This window comes from Caloenas nicobarica, chromosome 1 (assembly GCF_036013445.1).
Source record: "Caloenas nicobarica isolate bCalNic1 chromosome 1, bCalNic1.hap1, whole genome shotgun sequence".
Classification (NCBI taxonomy): domain Eukaryota; kingdom Metazoa; phylum Chordata; class Aves; order Columbiformes; family Columbidae; genus Caloenas; species Caloenas nicobarica.
Window position 1 is genome coordinate 15,074,830 of NC_088245.1, and position 21,868 is coordinate 15,096,697.

Sequence of the window (21,868 nt, forward strand, 5' to 3'; positions counted from 1 at the left end):
GTCAGTACCTCAGGAGAGGACGCGTCTCCAGCGGCACGAAGCGGCGAAGGCTCCTGAACCAGCGGGGCTGCGCTTTCCACGCGGGGACAAAATCAGCTGCTCGCCGAGCCCAGCCTTCCGAAGAGCGGCGGCGCCGCGGCGCCGGCCGGCTGCCCGCGGCGGTGTGAGGGGGGCGAACCGCGCGGGGCCGGCGCCGGCTGCCGTCCTCACGCATGCGCGCCGCAGGCTCCTGACGCCGGTCCTGCCAGGCGGCTGCGGGCAGCGGGCGGGCGGTGGGCACTGCGCATGCGCCCTGGGGCCCCGCCCGCGGGCGGTGCTGCGCGCCCGTGCCCGTGAGCTGCTGACGCGGCCGGGGCGGGGCTGAGCGGCGGCTCCCGGGGAGGGCGCGGGGGCCCCTGACCCTGCTTTCCCTCCGGCGGCCGGGCGGAGCCCTCGTCACCCCGAGCTCCGCTGCCTGCGCCCGCTTGCAGGGCCCTGCTGGCGCCGTCCAGCCTGCGAGGAAAAGCGGCGCGGCGGGGGGAGAGGCGCTCACCGGGGCGTTCGCGGCCGGCGGGGAGAGGGGCTGCTCGGCCGCCCGGGCTGGGCCGCGGGTGGCTCGGCCGGAGCCTCCCCGGGGCCCGCTGAACCTCCAGCGCTCCTCGAGCCGTCCCGGCCCTGTGGCGAAGGTGGGTGCAGAGCTGCGGGCTGGGGCACCTCTGGAGGATGCTCCCCAGAGCACCGCTTGGTTAGCAGTCTTCTGCGGTGTTATTTGTTTTCATTGCTGCAAACAGCACGGTGCTTTTCACTCCTCTCTTTTCTTTATTCACTTCTCCCTTAACAACACTCTCGGTCTCCCAGTTCGTTCTTCCTGGTGCTCCCTATTGCTTTTCCGGCTTTGGCTCGTCGGTTGCACCATTTTCTCACTCCTGTTGTCAGTTTAGTCGGGTTTTTCACTTAATTAAAGCTTGTAGCAGGTAAAGGGCAAGTGTATAAATTAAGTTTTTAAATACTGTTTTGCAAGTGATATTAAGAAGTTGAGAATTGAAGTCGCCAAACATTCGTCATTGTTGCCTTTTGTAGTTTCACTGTACATGATCGTCCTCTCAATTTCAAGTCTGGTTTTCTCTGGAAAGTGCATTTTTTGTTATACCATGTGGGTTTTCTTATAAATATTCCGGTGATGCTTTAACTTTACAAATAATTGCAAGACGTGAGTGGATACTTTACTAGGAATATGTCAGTCATCAGTTGATATATCTGGGACATCCTAAACTGTATGAAAGGATAAAGCAGATCATTGTTATTTTGCTTTGTATTTTACAAATATATTTCTGCAGTATTTTTCATTAAGTTTTCTATATTGCATATGTAGAAACTACACACATATTGAACTTTTAAAAATAAATTTCACAGTTTTGGGGAAGGAAGAAATTAACAGGTATATTTCTCCTCAGTAATTAGTGTATGATGTATTGACAGTTGGATGTGTAAGCAAGGTTTTAGCATATCTCAGTTAAGACTTATGCCAGCAGATTGTCTCACTTAAATAAGACATTCAGTGAATATACTGCTCTAAGTTTCAATTGCAGTTGAACTACCTAGCTTGTCATGGAGTTTTGTGTCCTCAATAGATCAATAGTTGTTTGTGCTTACTGGTGACTAATTAGAAATTGTATGATCAGCATTGCAGAGAAGGAAAATATGGCAACCGATGCTGTTGGAAAGAAAGAAGTCATGAGAGATCTAGATCATTGTGATATCCCATACTATGTTTCTGAATTTGTGGAAAGAGAGGTTGGAACTGACTATGATTCTTTGAGGAAGCTTGATGACCTTATTGATAAGCTATCTGAAAATAAAAAGCAGTTAGAAGAACAGGTGAGCAGATTTCCTTTTTTTTTTCCCTTCTGAATATGTCGTATGACTAAGTGTATTTAACTAAATTAAAGCAATATATTAATATCTGAAATGGTACTGTTCTACATAGCGCAGTGGTTTTGTGTCAGACTTAATACTTCTCTATGAATGTAGGTACTTACAGTTTCATCAGAAGTCCCTAAAAGAATTCGAAATGCCTTAAACAATGCAGAAGATTCTAAAAAGTCTCTGAATCGGCTTCTAGAGGAAGAAGCTCTTCTGTCTGCTTCAATTGATAGCCACTTACTGAAAGCTCAGCCATGGATGGAGGATCTTGATGTACTGATTAGTCAAATAGAAGAGATTGAACGACACCTGTGCTATCTTAAATGGATTTCACGAATAGAAGAGTTAAGGTGAAGTTTGGGAACTGTGTTTATGTTCTGAGAGTGGTAACGTAGTTTGTCTTGTCATTGAAATATTTTAGATTTGAGAAAGTTTTATCTTTGTTTTTCAATATACAAATTATTATTTTATCTTTAATGAATTTTTAGCCTTGACTCTTGTGTTTTGTAGTGATAGCATTCAGCAATATCTGATGACCAACAATGTTCCAGAGGCAGCCAGTACTCTGGAATGCATGGCAGAACTGGATATTAAACTTAAGGAGTCATCTTGTTCTCATCTTCTTGCTTTTGTGAGATCCACTGTTAAATTCTGGCATAAAATTCTTAAGGACAAATTGTCGAGGTAAGAGATGTACTGTCACTCCCTCGTCTTTGTGTTGTTCTGTAAGTTCGTGTTGAAGTGCTTGTTTTGTGTTGCAGTGACTTTGAAGAGGTACTAACCCAGCTCCGCTGGCCGTTTGTGGGGCCGCCCCAGTCTCAGGCGTTTGGCCTTTCTGCACCAGGCAATGCTACCGATGTATACAATAATTTGGAGATGCTGTTTTGTCAGCTTCTGAAATTGCAAACCTCGTATCCTTTTGAAGAGCTGCAGTATAATTTAGTAGGAATAAGAAATGTCAGAGATGCATGTTCTCTAGGAGAATCATTTAAAATTGTGTTCTCCCTAAAGACAGAAGATAATTTTAATTTATGGTACTTTGTATTAACATGAGAATGTATTGTTGTTGTTGTTCAGAAAATGCCAGATGGCAAAGTTGCCTTTTTTGGCAGTAGCAACACTGTAACACCAAGTCATCAGATCTGGTGATCTCAGGGTAGCTGACAGTTCAGGTTTCATGAAGATCAGGCCTTAGATGCTTCGGTAATGTTACCCATGTTAATAAAAAATGGTGATGTGTATTTTATTTTACACAGTTAACGCTTTTCCTTTCATAGCCTTACTTGAAATCAGCCTTAGTCACTTTAATATGTCCCATTCCAAGAGGAAAAGAGGGAAAGCTAAAGATACATGTCTCGTAAGGAGACTTTGCAAAATGGGGTGACTGCAGAAGGATTTTAATTGTGCAGCCGTTGTAGTTAATTGTGCAGCCTTTGAGGTTAATCACAAGGTGCTGCTGCTCATCCTGTTCCTTTGGTTTTTTGTGAATCAAATAAAGCACAGCTAAAGCGAGCAGGAAGATACAAGGCCATTCTACACAACCCTGAGTTGGTAACAATTTTGGTCTGGCAGAGTGGGTCACTTAAGTAAGTTATGTGAAAATGGGAAATCATGTCTTGCATTTATTATTCTCGTGAGTCTTTTATCCTCCTTTAACAAATATAAATAAGCATGTCTCTTGGACAGCCCCTGTGTTTGGTACTGATAACAGTGGTTGTCTGTGTTCTTTCTTTTTATTGATTGGGGTTTCATAAATCAAACTGACTTAAGTGACTTGTATTTTTATTGAATAAATAATCCTTAGCAGCCTGAGTTGTACTTTAATATTATATAAACTGAAATATTTAGAGTATCCCTCATATTTCAGGAATTGTATCGATTGCATAATACTGCCTTCAGCCAATGAGGCAGAAGTAAGCAACATTCGTTTTTATAAACCCATTCTATTTAAATGATAATGTTGGGAGAATTCAACACTTAAATTCATCCTTGACTGTCAAACTTAGAGATGAGCTTTTGACCAAACCTAAACAATTGCCAGAAAAGTACTCGTTACCCTCATCGCCACCCATTATCCTTCCGATACAGATCATGCTGAATCCTCTTCAGAAAAGATTCAAGTATCATTTCACTGGAAATAAACAAACCAATGTTTTAAACAAGGTATGAGAGAAAGCTACTTTGTTTTAAGCAACAGATAGATTGCTGTATTTAAATTGTATAGTTTTAACACCTTCCTTTCTGAAATTAAGATTCTTCAAAGCTGTGCAGTTCTCGTGTCTACCTAAGTGTGGACAGACATCAAGATAGCACTTGGAGACCTTTCAGAGGCACAAACATTTTCTCTGAGCCAGGCAGCGTTTCTCTCTTGCCCAGATGCTTTAGGAAGTATTACCACAAGCTTTGACTCATAATTTCAGAAGCTTTGCTGGATTTCCTCTGTCTCCTTGCAAATGGTTGTGCACAGTTCCTTATTGCTTGAGCTCAAAGGCTTTGATTTTTGGCACGGTGTCTTGCTACCTTCATGTAACTGAAACTTGGATTCTGCTGTAAAAATATAAAATGTGATTAGTCTACTTTTCTGGGTTAAAATACAAGAAGAGATTTGCAGTTTACCAGCTGGAAACTGACTTTTTGTATGAATTATCTTCAAAGACTGAGGGTTTTTTTCTGAGAATTATCGTTGGAACAGGCTTCAATGCGTTAATGCTGCTGTAGTGCATCTGCAGCAGAGTTGGAGAGCTCTTTTGTAACAATTTAGTTGCACAAGTCTATGTGCTTGTGTTGACGATCTTGGGTTAAGGCACATATATTTGCAATCTTGATAGTTGCTACTACAGTGCTTTTTTAAATAATGTAATGAATATTAGTGGGGAAGAGGTTTTTTAGACATGAATGAAATTATTTCATAAGCAAATGGGAAAATTATGTTCAAAAGTTGAAATTTGTGGTCAACAATAGGTGAACATCTATTTTTTCTAAAAAAACTTGTGAAGAAAAGTTTACAGGTAGTGTCAGATCAGAAAGATACTCCAACAGGGCTTTGCTTGAATTTGGGTTGGGGTTTTTGTTTTGTTTTTTAATAATAATTTGGATAATGGAATAAAGAAAATACCTGTGTAAAATGTTTGAAAGACATCAACCTGGAAGGGATTACAAATATTTCGCAGGACAGGCTTGGAGTTCACAGTGATCTTGTTGAGTTGATGAAGGAATGTCAAACAAACAAAGAAAAACTGTGGTGAAATTCAGTAGACAAGCGAAAATTAATACAGAAATGAGAAACAGACACACAAAATGTGGAGAATGCAAGTGCAGCTCAATAGAAGGTTCTTTGGCTACTGGAGATGAGGAGGACAGGAACTGCTTATGCTTACACTAACATTGAAAGAAGCATTCATCAAAAACTACAGCCCGTATTTTTAGGTGTGGAAACTGAAGAAGCTTAAAGGCGTTAGAGTGTGAAACAAGGAGGTGAAAGATACCTCTCTTCTGGGGAAAGATGGGCTGGAGGTTGGATACAATGACAGTATGAACAGAGCCACTGCGGAGAGTTTTCTCAGGAGTGCATCCTTTTTGCTGTACCAAGAAATAAAGACCACACAGAAGAACAGGAGGAAGTATATGAAACAGAAAAGAGGACCTCATGAGTGAGAATGCAGTAGAGAAGAGGGAGATTTAAAAATGGAGCTTTCGCTTGAGAAGAAACAGAATAATTGGTGCATTTAAGACTGTTCAAATCCAGAAGTATTTATTTGATGCTGCTTTTATGAAAATCAAAGCTAAGTAAAACACTGTGAAAGACTTGTGTGATCTGAGGTCAAAAGGCAGGAAAAGAGACTGATATGTTTGGAAGTTTGTCTTAAAATATTAGTAGCACTTGAATTAATGTTTTTTTCTTTTTTTAAATAAGCCTGAGTGGTATTTAACACAAGTACTTATGTGGATTGGAAATCATGCGAAGTTCCTTGATGACAAAATCCAGCCAATACTGGACAAAGCAGGATCTTCAGTGAATGCTGGGGTAAGCACTTCCATGGTTTTATACGTATGAATATGTAAGTCAACTCCTAATAGATATTTGTGCAAGCCCACTGATTTCACCAAGTGTGTGATGAGACTTTTAACTCAGCCTGGTAGCAGTTTATTATGTACATGTTTGCACATGTTAATACTTTCTATCTGTGACATTTTATTCACTTTTTTTCTTTCAAAAGCTTGAATTCTCTCGTGGTCTAGTAATGCTGATTTTGGAGAAGCTGGCTGCTGATATTCCATGCCTGTTGTATGATGATACACTCTTTTGTCACCTTGTGGATGAGGTGCTTCTATTTGAGAGAGAATTGTACAGTGTTCACGGATATCTCAGCAGCTTTCCCAGTTGCATGCATATTCTGTCAGAAGAATCCTGTTTCCAAAGGTGGCTAACGGTGGAAAGAAAATGTAAGACTTCAAATGGATTTTGTTGGCCTTTATACTGCACGATCAGAAACTATATGTATACTTCCATGAGCAGCCTTCTCAAATAGGATAAGTGACTTGGACAGGGCTACTACATACAACATACGTATTTTCATATTCTGTGATTGTTTTGACTAATAATTTGTTAGACTCAGACTGCTTCTGTGGCTTGTAGGATTCTTGCCCCTAAGCTGCATGGAATCCAGTAGGCTTGTTTTTAGGCAAATGTTACGTTCATGTGTGTACAGACAAGGATGGACTCTAAATTGAAATAGTGGAGAGGCATTAACTTTTGAGAAATGAAGAAGAAATATATTGGAAAGGAGCAAGCCAGCTGTTAAAACGAAACCAAACCCCCAATCAACTCTGACATAGTTGTGAACAGCATTGCAAATGCAGATACATTGAAGCTGGTTTTGTATGAAGCCAGTCATCAGTAGTTTTTATAACCTGAAAATGTAAAATCAGTAGAGATCAGACTTTTATGTTTATATATTTTAGAGGGGTTTTTTTTGTTTAAGTTTTTAATAAAGAAATACTTCTACAATTCACGACTTTTGTGCATCTCAGTTGCTCTTCAGAAAATGGACTCCATGCTTTCATCTGAGGCTGCGTGGGTATCACAATACAAAGATATCAGTGATGTAGATGACATGAAAGTCCCAGACTGCGCTGAAACTTTTATGACTCTGTTGTTAGTTATAACAGGTAATTATTAGTCTGTAGGCATTGCTCTTGTTTGTAAGGAATGGTAAGAAAACTTCAGCCAGCAAGATTTCTTTACTAAGTATCCTTTGTCAGCCGTAGTTGCCAAGTAATGTTGCAAAGTTGGGATGTTTCCTGTTAGTTTTATATTTTGGACACCAACTCAAGTATGAATAATCTTGAGCTAGTGACATGTTTACAAAATAATAATTTAAAATATATTTAGCATATTCAAACTTGTTCATACTTGAGATAATATAATTTGTTACAATGCAGTAATAAAAAAAATCCCATTATTCCTTTTGCCTCCATGACAATTTAGAAGCTATTAGGTAGCCTCTGCTTTCTTGGAGCAGAATATAAGAGCAAGTAATTTTGCAGGAGACACTTAATTGCATATTCAATGGTTTTATCTTATTCTGTGTGAGTAAGCTTTAGGGGCCACACTGGGTGTTGTGGTATTGCTTCAAGCATTAAAATACAAAGTGCTAGTGGAATCAGGAGGGAGAAGAATGTAGTTTCTTTACATGTTTAGCTTTTGCATTGACTAGTTTCCCTAAAATTGTTAAAATGTCAGCTGTTTTAAATACTATATGATGTTCTCAGAGGCATAAGGTTGTGTAGTAAGATGACTGTAATGTTTCTTTTTGAAAAGCTTTTATTCAGTGTTGGAAAACCTAAAACCATTTTATTAATGTCTTTCCAGAAAGGTATAAGAATCTTCCAACAGCTTCCAGAAAACTACAATTCCTGGGCCTACAGAAGGAGTTAGTTGATGATTTCAGGATACGATTAACTCAAGTAATGAAGGAAGAGACTAGAATTCCCTTAGGCTTCCGATACTGTGCAATTCTTAATGCTGTTAACTATATAGCAACAGTGTTAGCAGACTGGGCTGACAATGTAGTAAGTAATTATTTTACTTTTAAAAAAATGGACTTCAGATGTTTGTTTTATAACAAACATTTTATTTTCAGCACTGTTTATCTAAGTGTATTCAGCAGAATTATTACTGAAAAAATAGAATGACAGGTAAATTCATATCTAATAAAAGATGTATAAAGAGAGATTATTGTTTGAGATCTAAGTCGTATTGATTATAAACTTTCTAGGGAAATGCAAAGAGAGCCTGGGGAATAGAATAATGTGAACAGACAAAAAAGCAGTCTCCTTTACATGCTTTGTATTATAAAAAATTAGTGAGTTGATTTTGGAGATCGCTGAGCCAGTATTAACAGCACTGATTTGTGTGCCAGATGGGCAGCCTCCAAATTATTTTTGTCTTCACAAGAAACTGTGGCTCTAGCAGAGGGTAGTCTTGACTTGATAGGACAGCAGCCTTCATGGTATACAGCTGCATCCACCTGAACATCTTGCTCTGCTTAAAAGCAAAACCAACAAGTTGTTACCACTATGTCACGTTAAACTTGATCCCTTTTCTTGCTGTTGTCAGCCCAGTAAATTTGTGATTTAATGAACAATTATTTCTAAAATTAATTAAAAGTAAAGATTCTAGTTTTATTTTGCAAACATTAAAAAGGTCAAAATCAGGGTTTTTTTGAGCATTCTGCTGTTAATCTTAAAATATCTTTTTAGTATTTCTCTAGATCTGTTCCCATTACCTATCTGCCGTTTATCTGAAACCCATCTCAGTTCCATCACTAGGCTTCAAACACCATGTTTTGTTTTTCACTAAGTCAGGACCACAGGGAAAGAGAAAGTGTTTGTAAAATCTTAAGATTTTAAGTTTATAAATGTGTCAGAGTTTTTTCTACAACCGTGCCTCTAAAGTAACAATGAAAAGTTCAAATGGTAAGATCATTTTTTGTGTTATTCATATCTGGTTTTGTTTCTCTAGTTCTTCCTGCAGCTACAGCAGGCGGAACTGGAGGTTCATGCAGAAAGCAATGCTGTCAGTCAGCTACAGCTGGGGCAGCTGGCTTCGATGGAGAGTTCTGTCTTTGATGACATGATTAACCTCCTGGAACGCCTGAAACACGACATGCTGACTCGTCAGGTAGATCATGTCTTCAGAGAGGTCAAAGATGCTGCAAAGCTGTACAAAAAAGAGAGGTGATTCTGTCTCCTTACTCTCTTCCCATGTTACAATATTATTTCCTGTTAAAAATACTGAGGTAAATAAGGGCAGGAATAGCTAAGAGGCAAAATTATTTTCCCGAATAGGAAAGGGGCAGGGCAGTAAGTTTTGGAAAATTCTCTTAACGCTTCAAGACTATTTTAATGCTATACTTTCTAAATTAGTTCCACAATTAGTGGGCGTAAAAACCCTAGGAAGAATTCTGGATCACTGTAGTTTGGACAAGCATTATTTTCTTTATAGTAGTATGAAAGACTTAATACAATATGGCCTGTAATGTCCATTCTGTCTTCACAGACTTGTAAGGCTTCTTGAATGTTTGCTCCTGAGTAGAATTGCTGACGTACTTGATAAAAAGAATGCAATTTAATGATTTTCTAGATTAGATGAAGTTTCTTTGAATAGCATGTTCAGAGATTTATAACTAATGCATGAGTTTAATATTAAATGGAATTTAAACATAGTATTAGACTGTGATTACCTTTAGATTTTCAATGGGAAAGGAGAACTCTTTCTGAACCATTGTAAATGGGTAAGATTTTTTTTTAAAGGATAATTTTAACTTCAGTTGTTGTAATAGGAATAATTTCATAATAATTACTTCAATGCAATAATTTCTTTCAGGTGGTTATCTTTACCATCTCAAGCAGAGCAAGCAGTAATGTCTCTATCAAGCACAGCTTGCCCAATGTTGTTGACACTACGAGACCGCTTGCTACAACTAGAACAGCAGCTCTGTCTCTCACTGTTCAAAATTTTCTGGCAAATACTCGCAGAGAAAGTGGATATATACATATATCAGGAAGTAGGTATCAGCAAAATGTGGCCCATGCAACACAGCATAGGTGTGAGTGGCTTAAACAGTAGATGTACCTCTTTGTGTTTGTAGATAATTATGGCAAATCATTTCAATGAAGGAGGAGCAGCACAACTCCAGTTTGACATGAGTAGAAATCTGTTCCCTTTATTTTCACATTACTGCAAGAGGCCAGAAAACTACTTCAAGCAGTAAGTAGGCGAATTTCTGATCTGTCGGTATTTCAGAAGTGAATGTCCAGATGAATATATGTGGTTTATGTATCACCATGATTTTTTCAGTTTTGATCCACACTTAAAATATGTGGATCACTTATGCTTCCAATGTTTACAACTAGTAAAGTCTTGATTCTGCAGCATATACTCAGACAGCAACGGACTGTGGCATGTGTTCTAGAGTATTTTGTGTAGTCAGGATGTCCTGATAAATTATGAAAGGAATATAAGTAGCAGAGACTTGCAAAACTGAGGCCAAAGAAACTACTCGAAGACATAGTTAGAACACAAACTTTCTTTGTTGATAGAAGAAATACTACTTTAAACTATGTTCCAACTCACAATTGCCTTGCATAGGAGTCTAGTGGTACTCATTAATGAGAGGAAGCTACTTTATTTGTGGTTAGTCTTTTTTAAATAGCCCACAGTCTTCTGAAGTCTTCTCATGTTAATCCATATAACTTTTCCCTCTAGCATAAAAGAAGCCTGTATTATCCTGAACCTGAATATTGGCTCGGCCTTGCTTCTGAAGGATGTACTACAGTTAGCTTCAGAAAATGAAACATTAAACCCAAACCAGCCATCTGCCACAGCAGCACTGAATGAACTTGGAGTTTATAAATTATCTCAAAAGGATGTTGAGATTCTTCTCAATTTGAGAGCTGGTTGGCCAAATACAGGAAAATAAAGACTTTTTCAGAAATGGTTAATAACTTTGTCTAGATTACTTATTATTTCAAAAAAATGCAAAGCAAATATGTTGTTACATACTTGGGTTATTTTTTTCAATAGTGTGTGCTGAATGCTTGGTCTCATCTAATTTTATGCCTTATATACAGTTTGAATAAAAATGTCAATATGCTACTGACTTAGTTTTGAACTGCACAGATATCGTGTTCAATAGCCCGCTTGCCATTGCATTTAGAAACTAGAACTGTCTTCACCTCTAATGAATACATCTGGCCTTGTCAACGTCATCCTAAGGAATACCGAGTATTCACAGTGTAAATATACCTGTGTAAAATATGGACAAATCTCTCCTGAGAACTAAACAGATGTTTTACATCTCTAAACCCCAGGCAGTGGATTTCTATACTAAAATGTGTATATACAGAACACAGAAGGAAGGAATGAAGGAATATGTCACTTTGTTTTATTTGTACTAGTTCAATTTATTTTTTCTTTGCTGTAGCAGTCTCTCTCCTATTTTTTTTAGTTTCTACTTAAAAATTGCATTTATGCTGTGTTGTAAGTTTGAAAATAGCATTTTACCTGGAAGTGCTACCATGAATTGTGGACATTTGTCATAACTTGCTGAAGTTGGTCTTTCCTTTAAAAACAAACAAAACACAGGGCTAAAAAACCCCCAAAGATAATTTTATTCAATGGTAATGAGCCAATAAGCAATACCCCCTTACTGTAAGCTACAAACTGAAGAAACTCTAAACTACTCTTTTAGTTGTGAAAAAGAGATCTCTACTTTTTTTTTTAACCAGCTAATTGCATTAAGAAAAGCAATTCCCAAAAGATACTTGTCCAGTGCATGGTAAACATGAACAAGTTCTTGTCATTTTTCCTTTTCAGCTCACTGCTCAAATAGGGGGGATAGACAACAAGAAAAAGACAGTACTGCTTAAAATCAGCTATCCACAGCTAACAAAGCAGAAGAAGAATTGAGAAGCCTGGTTTTAATATATATATATAGCAAACCACCGCTCAAACTAATATACAGCCCAGCTCGCCAGCATCTTTTTCTTCCTAAGACAGAAAATAAAGAATTCTAGTTAGGTAACAATGAGGATATTTAGTTCCATTACCTTTCAGTGATTGCAACACTTATCAAAAAATTGCCCCTAGAACTGTACCTTGACTGTGAGAAATTTTTGTAACTGAGCTTGTTTCATCTACAGCTGTGTTGCAACCTCTGGTAAACAAAACAGCACTGCTTTGCCATTTCGCGTTCCTAGATTGTGTTCAAACCCCTGGGCTGCCGGATGTGGGCCTGGCTGACCTGAGGGGCAGCAATTCCAGAGGGCTGCCCTGAGGGGATCCCACAACCCATATGGTGGAGGAAAATGCCGCGTTTGGTTCAGGCTGCAGCAAGCCAAGCAAGGTCAGGCAGTAATGGACCTCTTTAAAGCTTGCAGTGCAAAGTAAAGGGGTTAAACTTACTTACATCAACAAGTCCGTTAACTCTATGGTTTTGTAAATAAAAAATAAATCTCAATAAAATATCTCCTGTTCATACCTCTCCCCACCCCCCAAAAAGCCCCCTTTCATTTAAACTTACACTTCTTTCTTGAATACATCCAGTGTAATATTCACATCATCTCCAAACTGCAGATCTTCAGTACTTAGTCCCAAAGTTTTAAGAGCTAAAGGAAAGAGAATTTCCTATGCAAGTCCTTGAAAGATTATTTTAACATGTTAAAGTGGCCTAGATATGATAAAAGCTAAACATACGTAACTTAAACACATGTAGCTTTTTTAACTTTCTAAGTTCTGGGTTGTGTATTAGCAGAAGTGTAGATACTTTTAAAGTACACGCAGGCACAGCTTTTAGATGATTTTAATAATTCTGTGCAAACACAGGCACGTCAGTCTGACCTGCCGCTCAGGTGAGACGCACCTTCTCTGTACTGCGCCGCCGTTATGTGCCCTTGGCCGACGACATCCAGCAAGCTGAACATGGCGGCCAGGTTGTCCTCGTCCATGAGGGACGGGTACTCCCCCTCGGCTCGTTTTCCGGCCTTCACCCTTTCCAGCACCTGGATCAGGAACTCGCGTGGCCTTTCTGCAACGAAGTAAAACCGCCCGCAGACACAGGCCCCTCAGCCGGGCACCGCGGGCCGCGCAGCCCCTCCGCCCGCCCCATCCCCACCCCGCTGTTCGCGGCGGGCAGGGGCCCACAGCTGCGCAGGCCCGGGCCTGCCCTGCCCCCGGGCGCGGTGCCGCACCGGGGCGGTGGTACAGCAGCAGCTCGCCGAGGCGGTGGAGCAGCGGGGGGATGCCGTGCCGCTGCAGGTAGTCGCGTCCCTCCCGCTCGCCCGCCGCCATCCCGCGTTGCTGGGACACCGCGCGCGCCGGCCGTTAGCCGCCCCGCCCCCGCGCGCCGGCCGTTAGCCGCCCCGCACGAGGTGAGAGCGGGCGGGACGGGGCGGGGCGGAGGAGGAGCCGTTCGTACACGGAGGAGGAGAAAAGCCCTCGGGGAAGGCGACGCAAGGAGTAAACTTGGGAGGGGGGGCTGACACGCCAGAAGGCTGTGCCGCCATCCAGCGAGACCTGGACAGGCTGGAGAGTTGGGCGGGGAAAAATTTAATAAAATACAACAAGGGAAAATGCAGAGTCTTACATCTGGGCAGGAACAACCCCAGGTTCCAGTACAGGTTGGGGAATGACCTATTAGAGAGCAGTGTAGGGGAAAGGGACCTGGGGGTCCTGGTGGACAGCAGGATGACCATGAGCCAGCACTGTGCCTGTGTGGCCAACAAGGCCAATGGCATCCTGGGGTGCATTAGAAGGGGGGTGGTTAGTAGGTCGAGAGATGTTCTCCTTCCCCTCTCCTCTGCCCTGGTGAGACCTCATCTGGAATATTGTGTCCAGTTCTGGGCCCCTCAGTTCCAGAAGGACAGGGAACTGCTGGAGAGAGTCCAGCGCAGGGCCACAAAGATGATTAAGGGAGTGGAGCATCTCCCTTATGAGGAAAGGCTGAGGGAGCTGGGGCTCTTTAGCTTGGAGAAGAGGAGACTGAGGGGTGACCTCATCAATGTTTATAAATATATAAAGGGTGGGTGTCACGAGGATGGAGCCAGGCTCTTCTCGGTGACAACCAATGATAGGACAAGGGGCAATGGATATTAACTGGAACACAAGAGGTTCCACTTAAATATGAGAAGAAACTTCTTCTCAGTGAGGGTGACAGACACTGGAACAGGCTGCCCAGGGAGGTTGTGGAGTCGTCTCTAGAGACATTGAAACCCGCCTGGACGCCTTCCTGTGTAACCTCATCTGGGTGTTCCTGCTCTGGCAGAAGATTGGACTGGATGATTTTTTGAGTTCCCTTCCAATCCCTACCATTCTGTGATTCTGTGAAACAGCCGTGAAGGCTGGGCAGGAGGGAGAGCGGCTGCTCGGGGCGTGAGGTGGAGTAAAGCGGATCACTGAGACCTGAGTGACTGCGCAGCCACTGCTCCAATCGGTAGAAAATGGGAAGCAAAAGTTAATTTGCCTGGATGTCATCATGCTAGCACTGGAACAGAAAATCATTGCTTCCAGCCGAGTTATTAGTTCATACCACAGTTGCATTAATTAACGGAGCGGTGTTTCTATGATGATAACTATATCAGTTTTCCTGCTCCTCCTGCATGTTACCCATGATGTGTGCATTGGTGTAGATGCACTTTAGCTGGGCTATTGATCCCACCAACCTTTCTGGGAGAGAAGCCCCAATTCCTACGTGACCGTTCTCAGGCACTTCCGTGGTTTCTAACACATCAATAACCTTTGTGTCTTTGCTGCCGCATGGATCTCCACCCCCTATCTCCACTGAGTCGGCAGACCTCTTTAGTTTGGAGAAGAGACTAAGGGATGAGCTCGTTAATGTGTCACATTCCTGTGTAGCCTCACCTAGGTGTTCCTGCTCCGGCAGGGGGATTGGACTAGATAATCTTTTGAGGTCCCTTCCAATCCCTAACATTCTGTGATTCTGTGACCTGAGGAGCTCATGAACACACTGTCCCTCAAACATTGGTGTGCCACCCCCAGGCTTATCTCTGGTGAGCCTGGTTTTACCCCTTCCCCCTTTCACCTCTAGTTTAAAGCTCTTTCAATGAGTCCTGCTAACTCCTGTGCAAAGATCCTTTTCCCACTTTGAGACAGGTGTACCCCATCTGTCGCCAGCAGTCCTGGTGTCATGTAAACCAACCCATGCTAAAAAAAACAAAACAAAACAAAACACCCACAAAATTCTGGTGGTGACACCAGGCTCAGAGCCAGGTATTGATCTGCTGGCTCTTCCTGTTTGTTCCGTCATCGTTCCCTGGGACTGGAAGGACAGAGTAGAACGCTATTTGTGCTCCTGATCCCTTGGCCAGCCCTTGGACTTCTTGTTGCAACTTCATCACTGCCTACCTGGAAAATGACTAATGGATCATAATCTGAGGCTGTACCAGGGCAGGAAGCTTTCCCCTCACATCTTTAACCTGGGCCCCAGCGAGGCAGCAGACTTCCCTAAGAGTGGGTCCAGGTGCCACCTAGTGGAACGTTGTCATCTCTGCTCAATGCTGGTACAATATGCAAAATCAATGATTAGCAACTGTGAGTAAGAAGAGTTACATTTTTAAATCATTATTGAGCTTTGCAGCATAGCTTGTGCAAACAGAGAAGAGCCACCAAAGAACCTTTTTATTGTAGTACCCAGTGTGAGTAGGACAGAGACAATCAAATAATGCGTCCCACTAAAAAAAAAAAAAATCAAGGAAATCTACAAAGGCATAACTGTCTGCCATCAAAAAAAATAGACAATGATAAATGACCATATAGTAAAGAAAAAAAATGGTATTCCGGCAAAAAGTCTAGGACTATATATTTTAGCTCTTTGCCGAAACTAAAATATCATGAGACGTTAATAGAATTAACCATTTTTTTTTTCTTAGAGGAAGAGTGGGAGAAAGACAGCATCCAAAACTGCACAGATAGTACAGCCATGCTCTGTCTGTATTCCTTGGTATTTTAAACTGATTATGCTACCCGCTCCAAGTCTTAATTAGAGCTAGAGGAACTGCAGGTTTTTAACAGTTACTTCCCTTCACAGCTACCTGGCAGGGGTAGAAACCTCCTTTTCCTAAGGAATACATTTCATAGCTACTGAACTCATTCCTGCATTTGACTTTTCTGTGCCTTTCAATAGAGTTTGAAAAGCACTAGCAAAGTTTTTTCCTAAGGAAGAGCGATGGGAGAAAGTGCAGACTGAAGTGCAGAGAAGCACAAACAAGAGACTGAGCTGGCCAGCAGAGTAGAAATAAAGACATGGAAAATATCTTTGTGTAAATGAGAACCTACGGACAGGAAAACTAACTGGAAAGGAAGGAGCAAATGAAAGACTGGAGAGAAAGGTAGGTAAGTTAGTGTTTGGGACTGGGAAAACAGCATCTGACAAAGTTTTTCCTTTAGTGGTCAGCACAGATAACGAATATGAAATAAGTATGTTGAAGGCTGAAATTTTTAGAATAAACACAGGAATTACAAACTGAAGCGTGTTTCTCTGATGAACAGTTCAAAAGTCACCAAGCAGAGCAAATTCCGATTTTATTTACACCTAGGATTTTTTTAAAATTTGATTTTAGTATTAAGAAATCATGATTTATTTCCTTGAAAAAAATGTTCTGACGATGCGCGATGTCAGGAATTTATTATCCTCAGTTCATACAATTATAGTATCAGCTACATGTCCTAAAAGATAGTTTAGGACAATTTGTGAGAAACTCACTTCTGGTGACTAAGAAAAAACACGATTTGACAAACATCTGAAAAAATTCTCTTTCCATTTTAGAGATGCTGCTAACTGAGTTTTAGTCAAGAACTCAAGGATCAAATCTATTCTAATGTGTTTAAAGTGTCGTGGTTACTTAAGTCTTTCAAACAAACTCAATTTTAATACCTGTTGTGACAGAAGCTGAGACTTTTGCAGAGTATTGTTAATAACTTAAGCCTTTAATCAAATTACATAGGACTAAATAGACTATCGGGAGTCTTAAGTGTTGTAACAAATAAGAACAGGGACTGCAGGTCAGCCATGAAGCAGAAGCAGCATTTGTCTTGCTGAGGAGAACAGGCAGATGGACACATTTTTCTAAATGGGAGTGTTAGAAGACTGAAATCTAGGGCTGTGGGAAGAGACAGGAGCAGTAAGGGCTGGGAAAGATGCCTACGTCTGACATATGCTTGCTGTGAACATGCTGAGTAGCAGTTCCTTTGATGATTTACCTCAACATGGACATTAGAAAGCACACAGTGTTAGGGAGCATGGGGTGCAGCTGTAGTGATTGGGTCCTGCCATTTCGGTAGCTGCTTTGGAAGAGCTCCACTGCACCTTTCTGTTGTGTATCCTCAATGACTTCCAATATACAGGCAAGTTCCTTGTCAGGGGATTTTACACTAAATATTTATAAGGGAAAGTGCTTAACAGCAGAAATATTAAGCTTCTGGGTACTAATTATGTCAACAGACAGAACCTTTTCCTTTTTTTTTGATTTCTTTCGTTTCGTTTTGGTTGGTTTTGTTGAGAACAGGTTGTTCACAGCTTTGTCCAGTCAAGTTTTCACTGTCTCCAAGATGGAAATTCCATAACATCACTTGGTCCCTGTTCCAGTGCTCAACTACACTGCAAAGAATTATTGACTTGTATCTGATCAGAAGTCCTCTTGCTTTACCTTATGTCTATTGCTTCTTGCTGTTTTGTTGTGCACCACCAGGAAGACTCTGGTTCTATCTTTTCTACAATCACCTACCTTGTAGCTAAAAGCAGCACTCAGACCCCTCTCTCCCATTAAACTTTTCTTAAAACTGAACAAAACTTTTTTTTTTTTTTCTTTATCATATCCTTATATATCATATGCTTCAGCTACTAATCATCTTGGTAGCACTCAGTATCCCATGCTGTGTCTTGTATGGTGGAGGCCCAAACTGGACACGGTTCTGCAAATGCAGTCTCACAAGTGCCAAAACAGAGAGGGACAATCAGTTCCCTCTGACTGCCGCCCACATTCCTCCTGCTGCGGCTCAGGCTGTGGTTAGCTTTCAGCACCCCAGGGGTCCCTTGCTGACTCACATTCAGCTTGTCAACCAGGCCCTTTTGCTGCAAAGCTCCTTTCTTAGCATTTGGCAGCCAGCTTGTGCAACGACACGGGGTTGTGCCTCCCTCCCAGGTGTAGGACTTTGCATTTGTCTTTGTTGAACCTAATGAGGTTCCTGTCAGCCAGATTTTCTAGCCTGTTGAGGTTCCTCTGAAGGACAGCCCTGCCCCTACTGTATTAATCACATTCCTACCTCCAATTTGTTTATATCCATGAATTTGCAACCTGTCCCAAAATCCAGGATGGTAACGAAACCCTTCAGCATTATTTGGTCCAGTGTTAACCCCTGAGGCATATTACTAGTAACAACCAACCAACCAGGTGTCAAGCAGCTGACCTCAGCCTTCTCGAGCCCTGCTGTCAAGACAACTTTCCTCCCATCTCACAGTCCATGCTTTGAATCTGTATCTCTCAAAATTATTGTAAGAATACAAAAGCAGATGGTGTCAAAAGCCTTGCTAAGGTCAAAGTGAACAGCATCTGCTACCCTCTGGTCAGCACCTGAAGGCAGTCATTTCATCACAGAAGGCAAGCAGGTTGTTCTGGCATGGTTTCCCCTTGGTAAATCCATGGTGTTTGGACATGGCTTCCAGGAGCATTTGTTCCATAATCTGCCTGGGATTGAGGTTGGTTTGAGCACTCTGTAGTTCCCTGGGAAAATGGGCATTGCATTTACTTTTTTCCAGTCCTTAGAAATCCTGTACCCCATTCACCATGATTTTTTCAAGGATGACAGCAGCCCTGTAATGGTATCAGCCTCCATCCCTGAATCCTGCCTGGCTTTCTTCATAGACTGGTATAGATCCAGGGTAAGTAGTCCTTAACTCAGGCTTCCTCTTACGTGGATAGTACCTCGCTCCCTAGACTCTGCCCAAAGCCCTGAGCACAGACTTCTCTAGTTAAAACCTGAAGCAAAGGCAGCACCCAGTGTACCTCAGGTGTTTCCACGTCCTTTGTCACTAGTGGGGTGCGCATTTTCCTTAGCCTTCTTTCCACATTACTGTACAGAAAGGGCTGGTCACATACTTCACTAATTCCAACTCCAGCTGAGCTTTGGCTTTTCTAGTTCTGCTTCAGTGTGCCTAGGCAGCATTTCTGTATTCCTTGAGGATAGCCCACCCCTGCTCCCACAGCCTGTATGCTCGCCTTTTGGATTTTATTTCAGTCAGGAGTTTCCCATTCAGCCACCCTGGCCTTCTCCCATGTCTGCTCAACTTCCTGCATGTCAGAAAGGACCATTCTTGCGCTTCAGCTAGCTCCTCTGGGCCCTGCAGGGCAGTCTTCTGCGGGATTCTGCCAACAAAACGTCTGCAATGAGACAATGTCTGCTCTCCTAAATTCCAGGGTTGAAGTTTCACTATTTGTCTTCCTCACTTCACTCAGAATCTTAAGCTTTGCTATCATCTCATAGTCCTTGCTGCCAAAGCTGCCACTAACGTCAATGTTCCCAGCCAGCCCTTCCTTATGTGTGAGTAGCATGTCTGGCATAGCCAGACTCAGCTTGGTGAGCACTCCTGTCAAGAATTGTCCTTGATGTAGTACAGAAGTAGCCTGGATCACTGTGCCTTCACCATGTTGCCATCCCAGTTCCCACTACAAGAACAAGAGCCTTCAGTTTTAAGGCTAAGCTGTGAATGTTTTTTGTTCATTTGTTAGTTTTTTTCAGTTAACTGCAAAATAAAGACTAAACCTGCCATCAAAAATCAAATACTGAGAAAAATTAAATAACAGGAATCAGAAAAATACTTCCAAGTTACTGCTTCTGAGTCAAGGAGAAGTAAAAATAGGTCACAAAAAAGAGCATAGTTGAATATCAGGAAACTTAGCTCTCTTATAGAACTGGCCACTTCCCAGTTGACTGAAAACCCAATAAATTGATTTCCTAGAACTACAGTGGGACTTTTGCTGAAGGCAAAGGGGGAAAATAAGATATTTAGCAGGAGCCTTCATTCTTTGAGATATATGATTGTCTGTTTTAATTGTGGCTCTGAGCCCATAGCTCTTAAGATCACAGATGATTTTATTCTAGCACTATCTGTAGAGGGAGTTCACACTACATCGGGTGGTGAGATCAGAGATCCATCTCCATCGCCTTAGTTTCTCTTAATCCCCACAAACCAATTTTTTTCTGGATTCATCAGCATTTGGTGGAGGTCAATGTCAGTGTAGATGGTTTCCCACAGGTGTCAAGGGTAGACATGCTCTTCATATGAACTGCAACAGTGCACGTGTTGTAATAGAGAATGTACTGGTAACTGGGACAGTAGATTTAGAAAAAAAATGCCATCTAGCCTGTTACACAGTTAGTCAAAAGACTAACATTCTGGAAGAACATGCTCAGAGTGTGAAGCTGTAGCCCTTTGACACACTCTGCAAAATAACACAAGTGAAAACCAGCTTTTTGCACCTTCTTGGGGTCTCCTTGATAATGAAGCAGCAAGCCCAGTGTGTTGGTATTACTGTTCAGGCTATGGGCTTCAAACACAAATCCTAAAGAGAATTGACAAGGAAGAAGTAACTCAAGGCAAGATTAAAATAAACAAACAAACCCAACCACCCCAAATCCCCAACCGATTATGGGTCAAAATAAGAGAAAACTAAAGAAAAAGGAAGGCAAATAGTTGCAATTTAAGAGTGGAGATGACCAGAAGTGAAAGTTTCTTGCGTAGGCTCTTGAGAGTATCTTCAGAACTAAAGCAACAATATATTCTGCATCTGTGGTGGGAAAGCCTGAAGGATTGAGCTCGAGAAGTCCTTTCCCAGTGACCTGTCTACTCACCCGTGACACAGTTCCGCACTCAGCACCGAGTAAATTTGCCACGAGGAAGGGATGATGATTTCTCTTCTGTGGTGATGCTCACTCTGTCACCAGTCCCTCCTCTGCCTCAGTAGGGGCCAGGCTGGAAACAGCCGACACAGAGAGGGGATTCACAGGGCTGCAGTCAGGAGTTCATCAGGCCATTCACTTTATTTACACCAACAAGCCTTTATACCTGCAGCATTCTGTAAATACACTTTGTTCATGCTTTTCTGAAAAACTAGTTTCTTGTGGTGTCACATCAACCACATCAGTAAGTACTCCAAGTTAATCAAACCCAGATTCAGTTTCAGAGCTAAATCTTTCAGGTTTGGGAAAGCTGCAAAGGGACAGTTGGATGTTGTGCACTATGTTGAATCCCAGCTGGTGTCCTTAACCTCAAATCAGGTTGTCCTGGATCCTGATGGTTATTTCTGGCAAGCTTCCCCTAAACACGGGGAGCTTCCCTAAAGCTTCCCTTCTCCCTTCCGTAGGGAGAGCAGACCACAGACTAGATCTAAATATTTCTGCAGGTCAGCCAGAAACTAAAAAAACCCCACAAAAACCACAGAAGAATCCCGCCCATGTCACTTGTGATGCATTTCAAAATGACAAGAGCATGCATACCATCCATGATGGATTCTCCAGGGACCTGCTGCTGAATTATCAACCTGATTGTTCTCATACTTAAGGAAGTATGTTTTAAAAGAGGTTTGTAGTTGTTTTGAGTAGTAGCTTTCAAGAGGTACTCAAGGAACAAAACAGCATAAAGATTGCATGAAATAAGCATTCTTGTGTTCTGAAGTCTGAATCCGTTGTATGAATCTCCTCCAAATATTTTTGGAATCAGTATTTGGCATTTCTTCCAATTGTGAATCCTGACAGATTTAGAAGAGTAAAACAGATACTGGTTGCAGACAGCAACGACTTTCTTCTAAAATAAATATTTCTGTGGTAAAAACAGAAGCATAAAAACTAAGAGTACAATGAATACAAAAGTTAGTGTGATCTGCTTCGCTC

General features: G+C 41.7%; 2 protein-coding genes across 4 annotated transcripts; one reads left to right on the top strand and one right to left on the bottom strand.

Annotated features, from left to right (window-relative positions):
- The first annotated feature begins 355 nt into the window (after positions 1–355).
- On the top strand, positions 356–11,250 carry RINT1 (RAD50 interactor 1). Of its 2 annotated transcripts, none has more exons than XM_065658305.1 (14): positions 356–665; positions 1,662–1,857; positions 2,011–2,252; positions 2,413–2,586; positions 2,664–2,813; positions 3,909–4,065; positions 5,816–5,926; positions 6,120–6,345; positions 6,934–7,071; positions 7,775–7,869; positions 8,927–9,141; positions 9,791–9,971; positions 10,056–10,174; positions 10,673–11,250. In XM_065658305.1, the coding sequence occupies exons 2-14, from the start codon at positions 1,681–1,683 to the stop codon at positions 10,884–10,886; spliced, it is 2,199 nt and encodes a 732-aa protein (XP_065514377.1). In that variant the 5' UTR covers positions 356–665; positions 1,662–1,680; the 3' UTR covers positions 10,887–11,250. The 2 variants fall into 2 exon arrangements, with proteins under 2 accessions (XP_065514377.1, XP_065514376.1); XM_065658304.1 differs by having other exon boundaries at positions 7,775–7,974; positions 10,673–11,245.
- EFCAB10 (EF-hand calcium binding domain 10) lies at positions 8,096–13,285 on the bottom strand. Of its 2 annotated transcripts, XM_065658306.1 has the most exons (5): positions 13,156–13,285; positions 12,828–12,992; positions 12,489–12,573; positions 11,471–11,528; positions 8,096–9,124 (listed from the first exon to the last, which is right to left on the bottom strand). In XM_065658306.1, exons 1-4 carry the CDS (start codon positions 13,253–13,255, stop codon positions 11,480–11,482), a joined length of 399 nt encoding a protein of 132 aa, XP_065514378.1. In that variant the 5' UTR covers positions 13,256–13,285; the 3' UTR covers positions 8,096–9,124; positions 11,471–11,479. The 2 variants fall into 2 exon arrangements, with proteins under 2 accessions (XP_065514378.1, XP_065514379.1); XM_065658307.1 differs by lacking the exons at positions 8,096–9,124; positions 11,471–11,528 and adding an exon at positions 11,570–11,956.
- Between the last annotated feature and the right edge of the window lie 8,583 nt (positions 13,286–21,868).